Source organism: Trematosphaeria pertusa, assembly GCF_010094035.1.
Source record: "Trematosphaeria pertusa strain CBS 122368 unplaced genomic scaffold BU26scaffold_41, whole genome shotgun sequence".
In the NCBI taxonomy this organism is placed as follows: domain Eukaryota; kingdom Fungi; phylum Ascomycota; class Dothideomycetes; order Pleosporales; family Trematosphaeriaceae; genus Trematosphaeria; species Trematosphaeria pertusa.
This window is the reverse complement of record NW_022987252.1, coordinates 348-18,408: the sequence shown is the minus strand read 5'-3', so window position 1 is coordinate 18,408 and position 18,061 is coordinate 348. Positions and strand designations below refer to the sequence as shown.

Below are 18,061 nucleotides of genomic sequence, written 5' to 3'. Positions count from 1 at the left end.
TTTTAAAATTTCTAAGCTAATATAGAGTTACTAGTAGTATATAAATAATATACTAAAATTTTATTTATTTATCTATTATAGTTCTTATTTTAGAGGGGGGTAAGAGATGCTAAAAAGTGTGCGTTAAGTGGGGTCTGTGCGTTGAGTAGGGAAATACAGTACTGGTCCGGAACGTGCTAAGCGACTTTAAGCAAGAGTTCCCCTAGCGCTAAATAGCTAACTGAACTGGGGTCCTTGATGTGCTTCGGAGCATTATCGAGTGTTGACGGTGCGCCTTCAAGTGCTTTACTCGGGGAGCGTGGAAAGGTGGAGGCTCGGGATGCGATTTTTTGCAGGTTGACTTAACCCGATAAGGGATAGTTCATAGGCGTAACGACGCCACTGAGGATTACGAGGCCCATACGCCTTCGGCAGGGAAATCCCACAAGCGGTCTGTAGAATAAGAACCATTAGAGACGAGCAATAATAGGAGGAAGAAAAAATTAGGAAATTCAACGAATCCTTCTCCTAAAGCAAACAGTCGGTCAACCACGTTAGGTGATCCTTGTGCTGAACTAGATATTTAGAAGGGAATTCTTCTCTCGCTAACACGCCGACTTGCCCTGCCCTCAGTACACATATCCGCCGAAGGAGAGCGTTGGAATGATTTTTCCGTTACAAAACGGGTGTGGGAGGTATCGAGAGAAATCCGTCAACTTGTACTGTTCCAAAGAGGGAATATGATCTCTCTGAGCCCAAAGTAGCTGCTTAGCTGAGCGGAAGAACGAGTGCTCAGGAACATGGAGCTACGTACTGCAAACTCTGAAAGATTCCGAGGTTGAAAGGAGAGCGCGAAGTAGCAAAAAGATACCGGAGAGCGCCACAGTGGCTCGTTTAGCCCGCCCTAGCTCCCGCCTCCCATACTACTGCGCTGCCCCTCCTTCCAAACGCGCAACTCGAATCCAAACTGGGGGGCACATTTTCAACACCACGACGTCTTCTCCGCGCTCTCGCTCTCCCTCCATTCAACCCCGACCCCCCTAAATCGACAACCTCCGCCTTCAAAATGTTCAAAAAAGAGTCCGTTCCCCTCCCCTTCCCCCTCTCCCCTAATCCATCCCCGCCAACTCACTCACGAACTAACACATCCCCACCCACAACAGCATCACCCCGGGCGCGAAAACCAAAGTAAAATCGTCGGCCCAACGCGGCATCCGCACCAAGATCCTAGACACGTACCCGCTCCTAACGCCGTACATCGAAGACATCCTGCCGAAAAAAGAGCAGCTCGACCTAATCAAACTCCCCGACCGCGTCTCGCTGTACACGCTGGGGACAACGCCGCTGTTCTTCCAGCACATGGACGACGCGCTGATGCCGCACCTAGCACTGGTGCACCGGTATCCGGGGTGCTTCGCGCGGCTGCGGATCGATCGGGGCGCGATCCGGTTCGTGCTGAGCGGGGCGACGCTGATGACGCCGGGGCTGACGAGCGCGGGGGGCCGGCTGCCAGGCGATCCGGAGGATGCGGAGGGACGGTATGGGAGAGAGGATTTGGAGCCCGGGACGGTGGTGGTGATTGAGGCCGAGGGGAAGGAGAATGCGTGTATGGTGGGGGTGCTGAAGGCGGGGACGGCGGAGATGAAGAAGGTGAAGAAGGGGCAGGCTTGTGAGGCAGGGCATTATTTAGGGGATGGGCTTTGGGCGTTGAATCTGGGGTGATGGAACATGGTTGGATTGGGTATGGGTTGACGAGACTTGATGCGGCGAGGGTCTGATGCTTGCAAGGACTGATTCAAACGGGCGTGGATAAGGGATACCATGAGCAGGGAGGCATTCTACGGCGAGAGCCTAGCAGACGCGCCCCTTTGAGCGCTTGAGAAGGCCCAAGAGGACCAAAATTATGATGACGCATGCCGCGTTGGCGCCCAGGTCAGGTGGAGCTTGAGCATGAAGTGTGGTATCATTATTTCCGTCCACCCGACAGTGTTAAAGATGCTCTCCAACGTTCCACCTTCATCACCGCTACGGGCACTCTTCAGCGGCCTACGAAGACCCTCCTCCTGGTGCTCCTGGTGCTCCTCGCCCAGCACCACCGCCACCCATGAAGCTTCGTGCCCTAGGTGACATCAGTCAATATCCTTTAGACGGTAGAGGCATCCCACTTACATCTCCGCAATGCTAGGGTCGTTCATCATCTCCGACAGATTCGGTCCACCACCACCACCACCAGCGCCGCCGCCACGGCCAAACTGCTCCGCCATCTGCGCTATCCGTGGGTTGCTCATGATGTTGTTCAGCATGTCCGGGTTGCTCATGAGGTTCTGCGCCATCTGTCTCATCATCGGGTTGTTCATGAGACCTGCAAGATCGGGCATGCCACCGCCGCCTCCACCACCTCCGCCCAACATCCCGGCCAGCGACGAAAGGTCTGGCATACCTCCGGCACCCGCTGCACCACCACCAGGCATGCCCCGATCCGCATCCGGAGCACCAACATCGCCGCCCTCCTCTTCATACTTCTTCTTCGCCGTCTCGTATCCCTTGCGCATGACCTCCGAGCCACCGCCTTCGGCATCCATGCCAGCCTTGTACGCCTCCATAGCGCCCTTCGCGTCACCTAGAACGAACTTGGCGAGACCGAGGCGTGACCATGCCTTGGAGTACTTCGGGTCCGCCGCGACTGCCATCTCGGCGTCTCCCTTCGCCTCGCTATGCTTGCCTATGCCAGAGTAGGCGGCCGCGCGGTTAGAGAGGTAGATGGGGTTGAGCGGGATGAGGTCCAGCGCAGCGGTGTAGTGCTTGATTGCCGATTCATAGTCTTTCTTCTTCATCGCCTCGTTTCCAAGCCCCTTCAGCCTCTCTCCCTCATCCTTATTGGGTCCTCCAGGCCCTGGTGCACTCGCCGCAGGCGTCTGCGGCGTAGCTGGTCGTGCTTCCGATGCGGACGACGGACCCTCTGTCGAAGCGGTAGTCTTTCCCTTGAGCTTCTCATACACATTATATATGGCAAGCAGATTCTGGCCACCTAGTGCATCCTTCATTGCGGTCTCGTCGGCCGGGTCCACCTTAAAAGCCTCGGAGATGCAGTTCGCGGCGACTTCGAGCTGTTCGGCATCTTCGGGCGCTACTGAGCCGTCGGCCTGCGAGGTTTGGAGGAAGTCGAGGATTGCGAGCGCAAGGCGCTTCTTGGATTGGGGGGATGCCTGCAGCTGGTTAGAGCACAGATATGCTGAAAATGGTGCGGTTGAGGCTCACCATAACGGCAAGGAAGTGTTTCTGGAGGAGCGAGCCAGTAGATTCAGATGATGGTGCTGAAGGAAGGAGGAGAACAAAATTGAGTGAAAATTGTAGCGCGGCGATCACAGGTAGCTCAAACGTGTAAGAGTGAGGTATGGAGGCCAATCTGTGAAGGGGACTGGAAGCTTCGGTCATAGCGGGGCAGGATCGCCCGCCAAGGGATCGCACGTGATCTGGGGGAGAAAGAGATATGGTCGTATGCCACTACTATGCTAATGGCTCTATGCTACATACTCTTACAGGATCCGAAACTATATAACACACGATCGAAGCCGAGATTGGTATCTTAACCGCCAGTTCAGTCCACATCGTCATTCAATCCCTCCCACGGCTTCTTCCTTTCCTCCCTCTTCGGCCACAGTGACTTGAACCACAACTCTCCCTTCTCGCTTGCCCATCGGTTCGCTCTCTCCTCCGCTTCAGAATCCAGCTCAAACCTGCGCATGCGCTCGCCAATTCGGGGATCGATGACCATTTCATCTAACCAAACCCTCTCCTTCCTGTCGTGTTTGCGCTCTCGCACTGTCTTGTGCCAATCGGGTTCCTCGTGCTGTAACAGCCGCTGCTGCTCCCACTTAGAGCTCTCGTCAACGTCCTCATCGCTGAAGCTAGGCCCCGACTCGGCCGGCGCATGATAGGGTCTGTATGCGCCGAGCACAGCAGCTGCTGTCTGTCGCCCGATGTCATCTGCCACCTTCCTCCTGTTGAGGAAGCGGTACATGCGAATTGGGAAGTTGAGGAAGCCAAGAAGGTGTGGGAAGGGTATTGCGGCCGAAGGGCCGAGAGCGCGAGGGCAGCTCGGGGAAAGGGCAGAATCTCGGTAGTCGGCCGGGGTATTGAATGGCGGCGGTTGTTTCTTCTTCTTCGGCTTGTTCTCCTCCTCTTTGGGCTTCTCGACTTCTTCTGGTTTGGGAACTTCAGTGGCCGCGGTCGGAGACGCATTGTCGGTTGCGGATAGTTGTGAGAGTGTTGAGGTCTCAACCGGAGCTTCGGTTGGAGTTGATGTGGGTGCAATGGACTCCTCCACTGCCGATGCGGGAGGATCCAATGGCCCTAGCCACCCTTCGTGCAAGCCTCTCACATACTCTTTCCATGCATGCCTTCCAATGACAATATCCCCGCCGGGTCCGTCCCACTCTCTAACTCCTGCCCGGTTCCTAGTCTCTTCTAGAATTTCCTCCAATTCTACTTCCAAGGGTTCGTTGGCCGGCTCCCCTTTCTTCTTCCTCAGCTTGCGTATCCTCTCAGCCAATCCAGCCCTCACATCACCCTCTCTCCTCCCCTCGACCGCATCCCAGTCCAGCGCTGCCGCAACCAGTATTGGCTTTACGTACTCGTGGAAGTGGTCGCGCGCAGGTACCAATCCGTCTGCCGGCGGTGCAGACACGTATACGGTGAGCTTCCGGGGCAGCTGTCGTTCGTCCATAGATTCCTGCGCAATGTGCTCCACCAGCTTGGCCCATTTCCTTTGTATGCGTTTCTTCTCGCGGCGGTCGTACATGACGGCGGCAGTCCATGAGCCGGTGATCGTGAGGAATATCATCCAATTGCGCGACGGAAGCTTCCAGCGGAAGTTGGGCAGGCCTGTGATGGTCAGCTTTCGAGTTGCAGGCGAAAAAAGAAGGGAGCGACGAACCCATCATCCTCCATATTGGATTCGGAGGTTTAGGGGGCTTTGCAGGACCACTTGATGGCCCACCGGTCGGTGACGCCTTCGCGTCCTGTTCGGCCATGATGAAGAGTGGCCGTGGTCGAGGTTGGGTTGATGGATGCGCGACCAAAAAGTTTGAGGGACCGCGGAAGTTGTTCGGAGCGGAGTCGGGCCGCTCCCTATCAACTCCGAACTTTCGCTCTTGGAGAACATAAATGGTCCCCACGCCCCCAAGGCCTGGAAATTTTGCAAAAAGTTTGGAGAGTTCGATTGGCGTGACTGAGGATCGAACTCAGATTAACACGGCTTTTTACGGCCACAACGTGTTGTGATACCATTACACTATCACACCTTTGATTGGAACATTTCAAGATTTAGCAGACCTATACGTAACAAGCAAATTTTCTACGGAAATTAATGTATAGGGAGAAACAAATAATTGTGCAATCTTGTGGAGCTAACCTGCTTGAGTGACAGTTATAGTCACAGAGCAGAACAACTAATGATTACGGAGTGGGACTGTTCGCGTATACTCTGGACTTGATCAGATATTCTCGCCCCCCAACAAGGAACAAGCTGTTGAAGTTTACTTCCGCCGCTCATCGAACTAAGCAACATTCGTTGAGATGATGCGGTAGACTCCTTTTTCCAATGCATAAGTGCTACGGTCAGTCGTTGGAACCTTCAGAACAAGAGACTAAATACCCGTCTCCTCACCGCCTGGCGGAACTCATGCTGTACTTAGCACGAATTTCGCTCAAAACAGTTCGATGTCGACGTACTCTAGCCTCTCCTTAATCAGTTCCCCACCCATGACCCTATGCACATACGCCTCCCCAACCAATACTTTCAGGAGCAAAAGGATCCAATCCTTTTACTCTTTTAGTTATAACGCCTTATATACCCGCTAACAAATACATAGCCAGATTCGCCGTTCCCTTGTAGTCGAAGAATATGCGGTATACTAGCACCGAGAAGTATACACGCCATGTTTCCAGGTTGAACACCGCTCGGCCCGAATCCAATGTATCCGCGCTTGGTGAGGAAGAGTCTTGCCGGACGACCCGATGTCATAGAAGTGATATACAAATTGGGACCTCTTGGTTCTTTGATAGGGACACTATCTACTTCTTGCTTGGCCGTTCTCGCCATTCGAAACCTAGTCCAGTAGAAGTTCATCGCAGCTCTGTAATCCCGGATCTTGATGTAACGCCAAGGTCTGCCGGGGGATGTTGTACCCGGAGACACGTTCACGGCGTTCAGAAAGGCTTCCGAGAGCTTAAAAATATTGAGGCATGCCTTGCAGCGGCCTTCGCTGAGCTTCGTCGAACGCTGAGTCGGGACTCCAGGAGCGATTTCATGGCTCCATATCGGATTTTCCAGGCAGCTTCACGAAGCTGCGAAGGTGAGTAGGTGTCGTGGCCAAGTTCGCGACGCTTTGCACAATTGCTGTCTCTCCCTAAATCGGGTGCCGAATAGAAAATCGTTTTCCAGCCGCTTGCGAGCAGTGCCTCGAGCATAGACCAATCTGACGTCAACGATTTCGTCCACCAGAACACCGGTCAGTGTTGCCGATGCACGACACTGTGGATTGTTCGGATCAGTAGCTGCGTTGAATGAGCACTTGGGGGAGCTTCCCGCTGATGCAGAGAAGAGTGAGTTTCCATGTAGCATAAACCAATCGTTGGGAGCAGTAATTCGGGTAGACCAATCAGGGGTCCAAGGCGGCAATTTCCAACTGTCGCAGAGATACTCCGGAATTCTCGGCGAAGGGCAACCGGTCGGAGTCGGCCTGACGTTCGGGAACTGGCATAATGAGAGGACGTCCAGGCGACCGGCTTGTATTAGCCGCTCCGCAAACTCAATATATACTTGATAGCATTGCTTGTGACAGGCGACCATGAGTCCATGTCTGTTGTAGTCCGCTTCGGGGAGGCCTCTAAGGGCGAAGATCCTATCCCTATCGTCCTTGCAACCAGGCGCCTTCGTCTGTACCCGGCAGTATATCTAGACGAGGATTTTAAAGAAGCTCATAGTCCTGTCGTGTTTCGTACGCCACCGTTCACGGCACTGGCTGAGAGCGAGGGGATTTCGAGCCGAGGATCCATAACGGTTCGCCAGAGAGCCTCTTTATCAGTGTCTAGACCCCATATGAGTTCGGAACCTCGACACACTAGGCGAAGTTAGCCAGTGACGAATACAAGCGCCGCTGGTTCTTCGGAGTCGATCCTGCGTAAGCCGGTTTGGAAATGGCATTTCTTAGGCATTGCGAATTCCTGAATTATCCAGACGCGGTACCACCAGTCGCTTGCCAGGATTGAAGACAGGAAACAATGCATAAAGACTTAGGCTGTCGCCGACGGGGGCTAATGAGCACGAGCTACCTTGTTGCCTGCTTCCATGGCGGCTTCGAGACGCCCCAGAATCTCAGCTTCTCTGTCTGGGGTCGTACAAATCCGCCAAGGGCAATCTTCGGCCGAAGGACATCCGGCTGGAGAATAGAGTAGCGAATCCACAGGATCTTCCCTAAGGTGTGGAGAATGCTGGCAAGCTGGTCGGTCTCCTGTCTCCTAAGTCCAAGCCAGATGAGGACGCCTCTGGCTCCCGAGTAGATAGATCCCATCCGCGGGACCTGCTCGTTCTTTTCGGAGTCATCGCTCTGATTGATGTAGATTAAGTCGACGTTGGCGAGTGTGGTGGACAAACGTTAGCTATGCTGCAGAGTCTAGAATCTTGCTGTTACCCTCTTAGAGCAAGCACAAATAGCTGCCTAAAGGGTGCGCCTCGCGTCTTCGCACGGACATCGTGATGGCAGGTGCTGTGGCTGCGATTTTAGGTGGCTTAAGTGCAGAGGTCGAATCCTGCGGTCTCCTACTTAAACATCTTGACTTGTTTAGCTTTACATCTTTCTAAGTGATTTGTCTTAATCCTAAAGCCGTCTTTTTGTTGCTCGATTGCCACGGAGGAATCAGAACCCCCCCTTTATTGTCCCGGCGTGATTATTTGCTGGCTGTGTACGGCTCTCTCGGTCCTCCTATCCTGGCACCACCGCATCGTCGTTACTCCACCAGCCGCGCTCACTCACTGCAGTGCGTCGTAGTGACTTTGCGCCATGAAACCCCTTTCCATTGCAACACTACTGTGGGCAACACGCTGACTCCGACTACAAGCGCCGCAGTGACACCGGCGCTGCCATCCAGCCCCACACTGCCAATCATGTGATGAAACCTGCAATATCGTCAGAAAACGTAAGATGTGTGATGCATCGTTCATTCAATCTTACCAGAAAGGTCCAATGAATCCCCACACTTGACGAACAAAGTTGATAAAAGTACCAATCGCCGCCGCCTCTTGAGGGTAACAATCGATTGAGTAGGTGGTTAGGACTGTAGTAACGATCTGATTTCCCCCAGCAGCAATCGCTGCTCCAATAAGCGGGGCGATGTTCCAATGCTCGCCGGCGTTGTTCACACAAACGAGAAACATGGCCGTGCCGCCGATGGCAAGGGCGTATCCCAAGTAACTTAGCCAGAGCCGGAACTCGGCGCCGAAAGACTTAGTATGCTTTTGGCGCCTCATCCACATATCGGACATGTACCCCCCGATTTGTTCGCCAAGGAGAGAACCGATAATGATGCTGAGGTTTTGCAGTCCGACTTGTTGCGTGTTGAAATGGAATTGCTCCGGGAAGATTTGCGGGATCTCGATGGCGATCAGAATAGAAGCGAAAAGGAAGACCATGGCGTAAGCTGCTGCCGGTATAAGCACACAGAGGCGAGCAGCGAGACCCAGGGGTCGAATAAAGTCGAGAGGCGTCAACGGGGCCGGGTCGATGCGTCGGAAACGGAACAAGCCGCCGTAGCCAGATGACTTAGGGCCCGGAAGAGATCCTTGACCCTTGATATACCGAGTTTCTGGACCTAGGAAGATGTAAAGAATGAGTTGAATAGCGTTGGTCTTAAAGCTATATTAGCCTGCGGATGTCCGCTGTTAAGAGTCAGGAAACTTACGATGGCGAGCGTCCAATAGATCCAACGGTAACCAACCCTCAAAGCAACAAAGCCAAAGATAAAAGGCGCGGTTGGTACTCCAATGGTGACCAAAACCGTCCAGATTCCCAGGTAACGTGCTCTCTGATGTTTGAAGAAACATTCCGCGACAACAGCGCTTCCAAGGGCGGCAGCAGGGCAAATAAAAAATGCAGTGATAGCCCGACAGAGGGCCATCGTGGCGTATTGGTGGCTTTCTGCACAGCCAACGTTGCCTACAAAGCTCCCAACCAATGAGATAAGGAAAACAGGTCGTCTTCCAAAGCGGTCGGAGAGCGGCTTCCAGAAAAGAGGCGCAACACCAAGGATAGCAATAACAAGAGAGGTCAAGTAGCTCGTTCTTACCACGCTAACGTGTAAGTCCTCTGCAATGTCTACAAATGCAGACTGGATAGCCGCCGCTGTGAAGGTACCCATGAGACCATGGAACGCAACAATCAGGAGATTGATAACTTTCTGAATCAACGTTAAACTTAGCTGGGTCTCCAATATTCGAACAACGACTGACCTTGCGCAATGGCCAATTGTGGGGATCTGCATCGTTCATATCTGGAAGAGGGTCGAGGTCTACGGCCGAATGCTTGTCCAAGAGGTATTGACGATGTTCTTCAGAGATATGACCAGTGCTGGGCTGTAGAGGCTTAGCGAGAGACATTTTCCTTTTCATCGCCAGTGAAATACCATGAGCTCAGATTGCTGAGCTTGAGCTTTTTCATCGTCATGGAGGTGGGATGCGGTCATGGCGTCTTTGCGTCTCAGGATTTGGAATGTGGCCCAGCTTGATCAGTGTAGGAGCTCTCTAGCAAGTCCATGTGTTTGCGATTTTGCATGCAGCATGCGCGTTGCATTTGACTAAATAATATCTTGCTGAGGATGTTCCAACCAATCGATTGGCGATTTCGCGGCCATGGCCAATCGGGTTCCACCTATCCGGCGATGCCGCCTGCTAAGCCACTAGTCAAGTCTCTTCGAATCGGATCGACCTTTCCCAAGCACAGAATCCGCCGGATGCAGATCTGGTATCCGTACATACACATTCAGGCTCCGCGCTCTTCCCGATGTCTCGAAGACCCCCGGCGAGCCACCATTTCCGATTTGCGGAAGGCTCCTGAAGCGGATGGTCCTGCAGTTCTCACCGAGGAATGAAGAGCTCAACGGGAATATGAAAGGGTCCATGCCCTCTGCCTGCTGCCCTGCCGAGTTCCTGACATGAGCAAATCTCTGCTTCTATACCTAGCCAGACACAAGATGAGCTCGTTCATCTTTGAACTGATTCAATCCCCAAGGTCCGCAGTTTCTGCGGCGGTTCTTGTCGTCTCTGTCTGCTTCGTCTCGTACACCTTTGTCTATATTGTTTATCAACGTTTCTTCCATCCCTTGGCTGAATACCCCGGCCCTTTTCTTGCGTCCATCACAGACTTATGGCAAGTGGCTGAATTCCTCTCGCTGAAGCAGCCGTACTACTTGACCGCTTTACACGAGAAATACGGCCAGTTTGTGCGGTATGGTCCGGACAAGCTCAGCACCACAGCCGAGGATGCCATTCCGGTTCTCTATCAGAAGGGCGGGAGAATGTTCCCCAAGACGGAGTTCTACGATGCTTATGGTGCGGCGCATCCTAACGTCTTTGGCATGCGAGACGAGTCTGTAAGTCAAGAGCACGTCTTATCGCCTGCGGTCTTGCGCTAACACATCTTACAGATGCATTCCGTTCGAAGGCGGCATATGTCTCACAGCTTCTCTATCACCTACGTGAAGAAGATGGAGCATTACTTGGACGAAAACATACAGATCCTCAAGAACAAGTTGTCCGGATATTGCGATCGTGATGAAGTCTTCGACCTTAAGAAGCTCCTGCATTTCTACGTCATTGACATCCTCGGCGAATTGGCCTTTAGCCAGTCGTTTGGCGTCCAGATTGCTGACGACGAAGCTCTCGTTCCGCCGGTTGTCGAGCACAGCTTGCTCGCGGCAGCAACAGGCGCATGGCCCGCCATGACGTTTAGGCTCAAACGGTGGCTTCCAAGATTGCCAATACGAGGTTTACAGCGACTATTCGAAGGCAGAGCGGCTTGTGCTGCATTGGCGGCGTCGTGCGTCCAGAGGCGTGTTGCGGCCCTTCAGGATGTCAAAGATGATGGAAGTGTTGTTGCATCTCAAAGGAAAGACATCCTTACAAGCTTGATCCTCGCCGAGCATCCCGATACTGGCGAACGATTGACGCAGGCGGATCTAGAGACGGAAGCGTTTGGATTCATGTAAGTGCTTGCCGACGACGATTTATGGCCGATGTCGCGTACGGATGGCTTACTACTGCTGAAGCATTGCGGGTACGCACACAACGAGTGCTACAACGTCGCTGCTCTTCTATCACCTATTACACGCACCTGAGATCATGGCGAAATGCAAAGCTGAGGTTGATGCCCAACTTGCACCCCTGGGCAACGAACGGTCAGCGTATTCCATAACGGAGGTGGAGGCATCACTGCCTTATCTGCGGCAATGCATCAAGGAGAACTTCCGCATTACACCAGTCTTCACTATGCCGTTGGCTCGTCGGGTGTTGGACCCAGCAGGCGTCGTGATAGGAGGGAGACATATTCCGCAGGGAGTAAGAGCAACAGGTGCACCATTGTGCCACATGCCAAGTTCGCTGACGAGCTCGCAGACTTCCATTGCAGTATGCAACCACGCGTTCCATCACAATCCAGCTGTGTGGGGAGAAGACCACAATACATTCGATCCAAGCCGATGGGACAAACCCGAGACTGCCGCGCGGGCGAGATACTTGATGCATTTCGGCTTGGGCGGCAGACAGTGCATTGGGAAAACCGTTGCCCAAACCAATATATACAAGTTGTCGAGCACTTTGTTGAGAGAGTTTGAGTTTGAGTTGGCGGGGGCGAGTGGTGGGGTGGCAGACGTTGAGAAAGGGAACAGGACTGGGAAACAGTTGCCTGAGCTAGTCAGCGTAGGCATCAGCGACTTGCAACATCCCTTAATGGTGAGAGCGAAGAAGAGAACCACTGGTTGACTAGAGTGAAGCGCAGTTTTGCGTCTGTCAGCTCAATTCAGTTAATGCAGAATTATATACTCCACAGATTACATCCCGATGCTGGCCTCGGAAGGAGTTGCGTTGCTTGCGTACCCAGTGCACGCTACATTTGGATAGTATAAAGTTGAAGATAACCTTGGAAGTCACGTGGCGATCTCGAAACGTGCCACATAGATGCGGGGTAGCACACGTGTGCGGGGTAAGAGTTGACGTTGGTAGCTCTACTCTCTCTTCGCAAGAGAGAAGGTGCTCCAAATTACTTTCCACTCAGTCAGCAACCCTGCAATGGAGAATGATCATGTCGACTATCGTTCACCTTCATTAAGGACACGGCCTGACGGCCGAATACCCAGACGCAGGAGGGTATCTCTTGCATGCACTTCTTGTCGACAGAGAAAGTCCAGGGTAGCTTCACCACCTTTACCATATTGCAAAGGGCTCTACTTACTCACAGATGCGCAGTGTGATGGCATCCGACCTGGCTGTTCTACTTGTTTGGAGCTCAATCTGCCTTGCTGTTACGAAGACCTGCAATCTCCGGAAAAGAATGGCAAGAGAAAAGATGGCCAGCCGTACAACCCACTTATGCAATCAGCTCAAGGGCCCTGCTCACGGAATTAACAGCACATATGTACAGCTCACCCAAAGGGTGAAGGAACTAGAGGCAAGATTGAGTCCAACGACGGCAGAAGCCGTAGCCGAACCATCTCCCAACCCAACCGAGGCGGTGACAATGGATGACGAGACTTCCGTCGATGCCCTTGCCACCAATGCTTTTGACGAAGTACCGCAAAGGGATATTGGCTATTTTGGTGAGACCGGAAGACTGGCGTTGAGAGCGGCTCCTTACTCACCATATCAAGGCCCCACTTCAAACCATGCGCTATTCCGGGCACTGTCGTCGGCATTTGCATTTCGGGTGCCACTAATATTCCAGTCGCAGCAGCATTCCGCTGAGAGCTCTGCGCGCGAACACTTCATCCATCCTTCGCTATCGTCCCCAAGCGCTCTCCCACAATCTCCTCCTCGGCAAACTGACGGCCGCCCCAAGTCGGTAGACCCGTATGCCCTGCCAAGCGATCAGGACCTGCTGGGGCTAGTCAATCAGTTCTTTGCTACCGTTGGCATAGTCCTCCCTTACGTGGACAAATCTTTTCTACTACACGACGGCACTCAGTTGGGACAGAGGGCGATCTGGCAAAGTTCGAAGCCAGGAAGAGCACTCTTGAACATCATTTGCGCTCATGCTGCCTTCACACTACGCTCTACGAATGCCGAGGTGTTCTATCGCCGTACCCTATTAATTCTCGACGAGCTTACCCTTCGCGGATCGAGTCTGGAGCTCGGTATGGGCCTGACAACCATCTACTTAGCTACTCATACTATTGGTGACTGACCTGCTCCAGTGCAAGCACTTCTCCTGTTATGCTGCTTTCAACAAAACACCCAACGTTCCATCGCAAGCTGGACATACCATGCAGTTGCTGTAAAAGCCGCACTTCAGCTTGGATTGCACTCACCGGCGCCATACGACGAGCATGGGATGCAGAAACGTGAGCTCCTCAAACGGCTCTGGTTTGGCGTAATAATCCAGGACAGGTGGGGTTTCCTCCCGTCCTCCCTTTGCAGAATTAGTAACCAAGAGATAATAGCTATCTAAGCATCGCTTTAGGACGCCCTTGCCTTGTTCCGCCCGATTACGTCCGAGTAGACCCGCCGTTGAACCATCCGCCTAGCACGGAGTCAATGCCGGCCTGCAGCAGGAATCACAGTGATAGCTTGGTTTATTATAACCTTCTCATGTTAGTATAATCTCCCTGAAGAGTATATATATATATCTGATACCTGTCAAGATCATTGCACAAGATTAGGTCCACGGTCGTCGAAGTGTTATATGACCGCAACCTGGGTCCCCCGAAGAGCTTTTCCATGCAAGATGCGGTAGTCGCAAGACTACGTCTTATATGCGACCTCGAAAAATGGCTTAGGACTTGCCCACAGGCTTTTTCGGTCCTTTCAGGTCCCGAACTGGACAGCTGGTCTCCCGCTTCATACGATGCGAATCGCTTCCGAGTGCTTCTTTCTATCCAGTATTATAGCACCGCACTGCTCATCAATAGTCCTGTTCTAACGGGCTTACTCGCCGAGCGTCATCCAGGCCAGGGTGCATTTCACCCTCTGATGGACGAAGTCACCCTCGCTATCAAGCAACATTTCGCCGCTGCAAGGAAACTCGACCGCGTCATCCACTATGTAGCTGAGTACGACCTGAGCTTCATCGACCACAATGCAACCTGGTGGTTTTGTAACTACAACAGTAAGTGCTTGGTCCCGACCCCGCTTGTCTCGTCACTGACAGGTTGCAGTGTTCACAGTCAACCTCCATCTCTTTGGTATACTGCTGGCTTGTTATCGAGATGACTCAATGCCGCTCCAGCAAGTAATCGACTCATCGGAGGTTCGAAATGCGTTGGAACTAGGCTTGCGGACGCTCGAAATGGTCGAAAGATCTAGCTTGATGAGTCGCAAGGGAAGACATTGCTTGCGACGGTTCTTGCAAGTGTTCGATACTCTAGGTACGCCTTCGCCCCGAGAATTTGAATTCTCAGCGTCCACAACTTCCGGTTTGGACTTACATAACCTTGCATCCATAGTACCATGCACGCATACGACCCTGCCGGCTTCCGCGGACACAGCAATTATGGGACCTATTTCGTCGGTCCCACTTGATGGTTTTTACTCCCAGCTTATTACAGAGTCTGCAGATAACTTCTTATTTCAATCCAGTCAGCTTAGTTTCTTAGATACAGATATTAGTATAGCTAATTTTACCTCATAGATTTAAAGTAGTATCTTGTAAATATTACTTAGAACTAAAATAAAGCTTAAAATTATAACTGCGCTTATAGATCAACGAGGAGATATTCCTCTGCGTTCTCCTACTACGCTACTGCCCTCATTGCAAGGAGCGCAGCCGTCTCGTATCTTCGTACAAGACCAGTAAATCTCTTCAGATCAATAGCGGTTGCTATGGCTTCCTTCTGAATATCGACCGACTTGCTCTACAGTCAATAAAGACGTAGTCTGCTTAGGGCATTCTTCAGGTCGTACTATGCTTCTTAAAATTCATACAGCATAGGCCTCTTATACACTTTTTATCTTATTATATATTTACTTTATAATCTCTATTTCATAGGCGGGTCCGAGGAGCAACAAGTATTTATATTATCGGAAAAACACCTCTAGAATCTTCTACGTAGTATTACTACTCTTGCTATGCTTAGTAATACAAGTCAAGATAATTTTCTGTTTGCACTAGCATCAGCTAAAGAGCGGTAAGTCAGCAAATTCCATCCCTGTTTCGAGAGAGTCGCGCTGGTTGACTAAAAGACATGGCGGCGGGCTCGACGGATATGACAAGGCATGATAGGAGCGGATGCAACGACAGTGCGTTCGGATAGGGCGCTGTAGGTTCTACGAACATTTGGAGGGAGTTCTTGCGCCAGCGCCTGGGTGGCTGGTTCCATGGCTACTTGCTGTGGTGGTACTGATAAAGGGGACAGACCACGCTCTACTAGATGATGTGCATTAAAAATAGAACAAGACGCGTAGGTGCGAAGGAATCGGATCGAGCATAGCGCTTCTTTGCAATACGTCATGACAGAGCCATGCCTAATCACATGCCAAGTTCCCTTCTGCGAAACTCTCGGGATCCTAGCTTCTGAGCACGGTGTGTCGCGAAAGCCTCGTGATAGTGACTTTCTTGATTAATCTTTCGTCCTATACCTCCGAAACCTTAAGACATGCCGAATTTCATTATTAGACAGGGGGAATAGCTGAAGTAGCGAATAGTCACCGCGAACAGAACCTCCGACACCAAGCCCCAACTGTTGTAATTTTCTAGTTTGCATCTGACATTATCTCCTACTATTAGCTGATCTATAGTAAAATAGTATCCATAATCCTATTGAGTCACGTTGGTACATTTCAGGTGCAGAAGAAGAGGATGACGTTCCGTTACGAGTGGATGTACGTTATCATTAGTCATTTCCTTGCTGTCAACGTGCCAACCTATATTCTTAGCTCAATCTCCGAAAGAAAAAGTTGAGTTTCAAGTCAACCTCCAAAGCAGCAATCACTCCTCTAGCAAGCGCCAGCCTTCACACCCGGCGCACTATACAACTGACACGGCGTCTTCGCATCCGTACAAATATTCTTCAGTGTCGCCGAATCTCCTATATTGATTCCGGCAACCTCACCACCATCCCGAGCAGTGACGCCCTCTAGGTATACAGTACGCTTGCAAGCAGTGCAAGTACCGCAGGCTCTGTAGACCTTTCCGTAATCTTCGGCGTAGAAGTTGATTACCTGTGTTATGCGTGAGCTTTGTAAGAAAAGAGAAAACAGGGATGGGAAGGAGGGGTGGGAAGACGGACATTGACTTTTCCGCAACCGTTGTGTTGGATGATCTTATCGGAAGCGTGATAGGCTCCTCCGCCGACGATCCAGGTTTGGTCGTTGGGGCCATCATCTCTCTGTATCAAGCTATTAGTTATCGAACTTTATTACCAAGATAAGGTGCACTTACAATCGAAATAGCATCCTCACAAACATCTTCAAACCAGACAAACTCCAAATTGCATCCTCCGTAGCAGTAAACACCCTCACCCTGGTTCTGACCAATGATGACGTTCCTCAGTGTTGCGCCTTTGCGGAGAATGAACATGGTGTCTGCGCTGCCTGTAACCGGAGGCTTGTCAGTCCCTAATGCAATCGAGAGTCAGAATGAGATAGATGTGGGGTCTTACCGCCCTCCTCTTGGTTTTTGCAGGTATATCCTGTGCGTTGGAACTTCCTCCATCCACCATCGTAGACTTGCCCAGCGGCGACCTCAATAGGAGCGCTGACTGTAGTTGTACCGGTCGCAACGGGAAGGCCTCCCTCGTAACCCAAACAAGCGAGGGCGGAAGGTAGACCGGCGGCCAAAGCAAGGATTGATGCGAAGAACATTGCGGTGACGGTGAGAGCGAAAGGGCCCGCAAACGATTAGCTGGTAATGAGCCCGTCTGGGAGATTGCGCAAAGTCCTAATGGATGACCGTCTATGAGCCATCTTATAGAGCCATAGGTCTTGTCCAAGGCCAAGAAGGGTGACCGATGAGGCGCGGAAAAAATGCAGTCCTCTATTATTACAACCCTCCATTGCGGATATGAAGTTCTTCCAGATTCAATTAGTTGTTGCTGGGCGAAGGCTTGTCTTATCTTCTTGTCCTGTGTAAGTCCGTGATCTTCATCCAGTAATAGAAGGCCTTGCGTGATTCCTTGATACAAACGATTCAGTATTGGACACAGCTATGATTTAGATAAGGAACTCTCATGGGGAGTCGTGCTCTTTAATGGTTTGAATAATGGATTGAAAAACACATGATAACGAAAAGAAGGTAAATACGCTCTAAGAAATTCAGGCATTGTGCTGCCCTTCGGCTTTTCTGAAACACGGTGATGTTCTAAGCCAAGTACTTCCCCGCAAAACCAAGTGTATTACATGGCTATCCTCGGATACCGCATACAAAAACTCCGTTGGCCCCTGTTCTCAGGTTAGAGGTCCCATTCGTGGATTAAAAAAGCTGTATTTGCTATCAATGGTATACCCGGTGCTTGATCGGAAAGTTTGCGGTATGTATGCAGAAAGACCATTCAAGGATCTGTATGTTCCACCACTTATCGCAAGTAAACTAGCTTCTTTCTTTGCCCACGTGTATCACCGTAACGTTGTTTCGTAAGTTCGGCGCAGGGAAAACGACGTCTGCTAGGCGAGGGCTCGGAGCTCTCCTAGGTGTCTCTGGTGCCTCCGCCCTCGCAGCCCGTTTCGGAACTCCCGTGGCGGGTAATTGAAGGGACTTGACCTAAATCAGAATACAACTGGAGAATTTGAGGTCCCTCGCTTCCTATTTCCAACGCTCAGCGCTCCCTAACGATTTTGAAGATTTAGTTCATCGCAGTGGCGCTTAACTGCACGGAGGAGCCG

General features: G+C 51.7%; 10 protein-coding genes and 1 non-coding gene across 11 annotated transcripts; 5 read left to right on the top strand and 6 right to left on the bottom strand.

The window, feature by feature from the left end:
• Positions 1-1,045: 1,045 nt before the first annotated feature.
• BU26DRAFT_536015 (uncharacterized protein) lies at positions 1,046-1,701 on the top strand (the record flags this gene model as incomplete). Its single annotated transcript, XM_033831323.1, has 2 exons — positions 1,046-1,059; positions 1,143-1,701. The coding sequence occupies 2 exons, from the start codon at positions 1,046-1,048 to the stop codon at positions 1,699-1,701; spliced, it is 573 nt and encodes a 190-aa protein (XP_033675193.1).
• Positions 1,702-2,025: 324 nt separating this feature from the next.
• On the bottom strand, positions 2,026-2,813 carry BU26DRAFT_536014 (TPR-like protein; the record flags this gene model as incomplete). Its single annotated transcript, XM_033831322.1, has 2 exons — positions 2,026-2,098; positions 2,149-2,813. 2 exons carry the CDS (start codon positions 2,811-2,813, stop codon positions 2,026-2,028), a joined length of 738 nt encoding a protein of 245 aa, XP_033675192.1.
• A 670-nt stretch (positions 2,814-3,483) lies between these two features.
• On the bottom strand, positions 3,484-5,031 carry BU26DRAFT_611825 (uncharacterized protein). The gene is made up of 2 exons (XM_033836093.1): positions 4,916-5,031; positions 3,484-4,863 (listed from the first exon to the last, which is right to left on the bottom strand). Exons 1-2 carry the CDS (start codon positions 5,010-5,012, stop codon positions 3,578-3,580), a joined length of 1,383 nt encoding a protein of 460 aa, XP_033675191.1. The 5' UTR covers positions 5,013-5,031; the 3' UTR covers positions 3,484-3,577.
• A 170-nt stretch (positions 5,032-5,201) lies between these two features.
• Positions 5,202-5,282, bottom strand: BU26DRAFT_t71. Its single transcript has one exon. It is a non-coding gene; the product is annotated as a tRNA-His (tRNA).
• A 1,037-nt stretch (positions 5,283-6,319) lies between these two features.
• Positions 6,320-7,734, bottom strand: BU26DRAFT_512436 (uncharacterized protein; the record flags this gene model as incomplete). Its single annotated transcript, XM_033827378.1, has 3 exons — positions 6,320-6,937; positions 7,383-7,589; positions 7,729-7,734. The coding sequence occupies 3 exons, from the start codon at positions 7,732-7,734 to the stop codon at positions 6,320-6,322; spliced, it is 831 nt and encodes a 276-aa protein (XP_033675190.1).
• Positions 7,735-8,007: 273 nt separating this feature from the next.
• Positions 8,008-9,634, bottom strand: BU26DRAFT_591299 (MFS general substrate transporter; the record flags this gene model as incomplete). Its single annotated transcript, XM_033834795.1, has 4 exons — positions 8,008-8,158; positions 8,214-8,887; positions 8,941-9,435; positions 9,488-9,634. The coding sequence occupies 4 exons, from the start codon at positions 9,632-9,634 to the stop codon at positions 8,008-8,010; spliced, it is 1,467 nt and encodes a 488-aa protein (XP_033675189.1).
• Positions 9,635-10,211: 577 nt separating this feature from the next.
• BU26DRAFT_591296 (cytochrome P450) lies at positions 10,212-12,013 on the top strand (the record flags this gene model as incomplete). The annotated part of the gene is made up of 4 exons (XM_033834794.1): positions 10,212-10,626; positions 10,681-11,237; positions 11,302-11,590; positions 11,648-12,013. The coding sequence occupies exons 1-4, from the start codon at positions 10,228-10,230 to the stop codon at positions 12,011-12,013; spliced, it is 1,611 nt and encodes a 536-aa protein (XP_033675188.1). The 5' UTR covers positions 10,212-10,227.
• Positions 12,014-12,376: 363 nt separating this feature from the next.
• Positions 12,377-12,857, top strand: BU26DRAFT_402753 (uncharacterized protein; the record flags this gene model as incomplete). Its single annotated transcript, XM_033822820.1, has 3 exons — positions 12,377-12,439; positions 12,497-12,606; positions 12,659-12,857. Coding segments are annotated over 3 exons (372 nt in total), but the record flags the coding sequence as incomplete, so codon positions are not given.
• A 246-nt stretch (positions 12,858-13,103) lies between these two features.
• BU26DRAFT_386877 (uncharacterized protein) lies at positions 13,104-13,637 on the top strand (the record flags this gene model as incomplete). Its single annotated transcript, XM_033822652.1, has 2 exons — positions 13,104-13,380; positions 13,441-13,637. Coding segments are annotated over 2 exons (474 nt in total), but the record flags the coding sequence as incomplete, so codon positions are not given.
• A 66-nt stretch (positions 13,638-13,703) lies between these two features.
• On the top strand, positions 13,704-14,873 carry BU26DRAFT_498295 (uncharacterized protein; the record flags this gene model as incomplete). The annotated part of the gene is made up of 3 exons (XM_033826333.1): positions 13,704-13,836; positions 13,888-14,351; positions 14,401-14,873. The coding sequence occupies exons 1-3, from the start codon at positions 13,781-13,783 to the stop codon at positions 14,871-14,873; spliced, it is 993 nt and encodes a 330-aa protein (XP_033675185.1). The 5' UTR covers positions 13,704-13,780.
• Positions 14,874-16,177: 1,304 nt separating this feature from the next.
• On the bottom strand, positions 16,178-17,044 carry BU26DRAFT_512433 (polysaccharide lyase family 3 protein; the record flags this gene model as incomplete). Its single annotated transcript, XM_033827377.1, has 4 exons — positions 16,178-16,402; positions 16,471-16,569; positions 16,623-16,798; positions 16,843-17,044. 4 exons carry the CDS (start codon positions 17,042-17,044, stop codon positions 16,178-16,180), a joined length of 702 nt encoding a protein of 233 aa, XP_033675184.1.
• Positions 17,045-18,061: the final 1,017 nt, after the last annotated feature.

What these genes read in the sequence shown, in the direction of transcription:
- BU26DRAFT_611825 (XM_033836093.1), bottom strand. Translation starts at nt 5,012, where the DNA reads ATGGCCGAACAGGACGCGAAGGCGTCACCGACCGGTGGGCCATCAAGT. An exon ending in TCCAATATGGAGGATGATGG is followed by an intron (nt 4,864 to 4,915) that starts GTTCGTCGCTCC and finishes TGACCATCACAG; the next exon opens with GCCTGCCCAACTTCCGCTGG.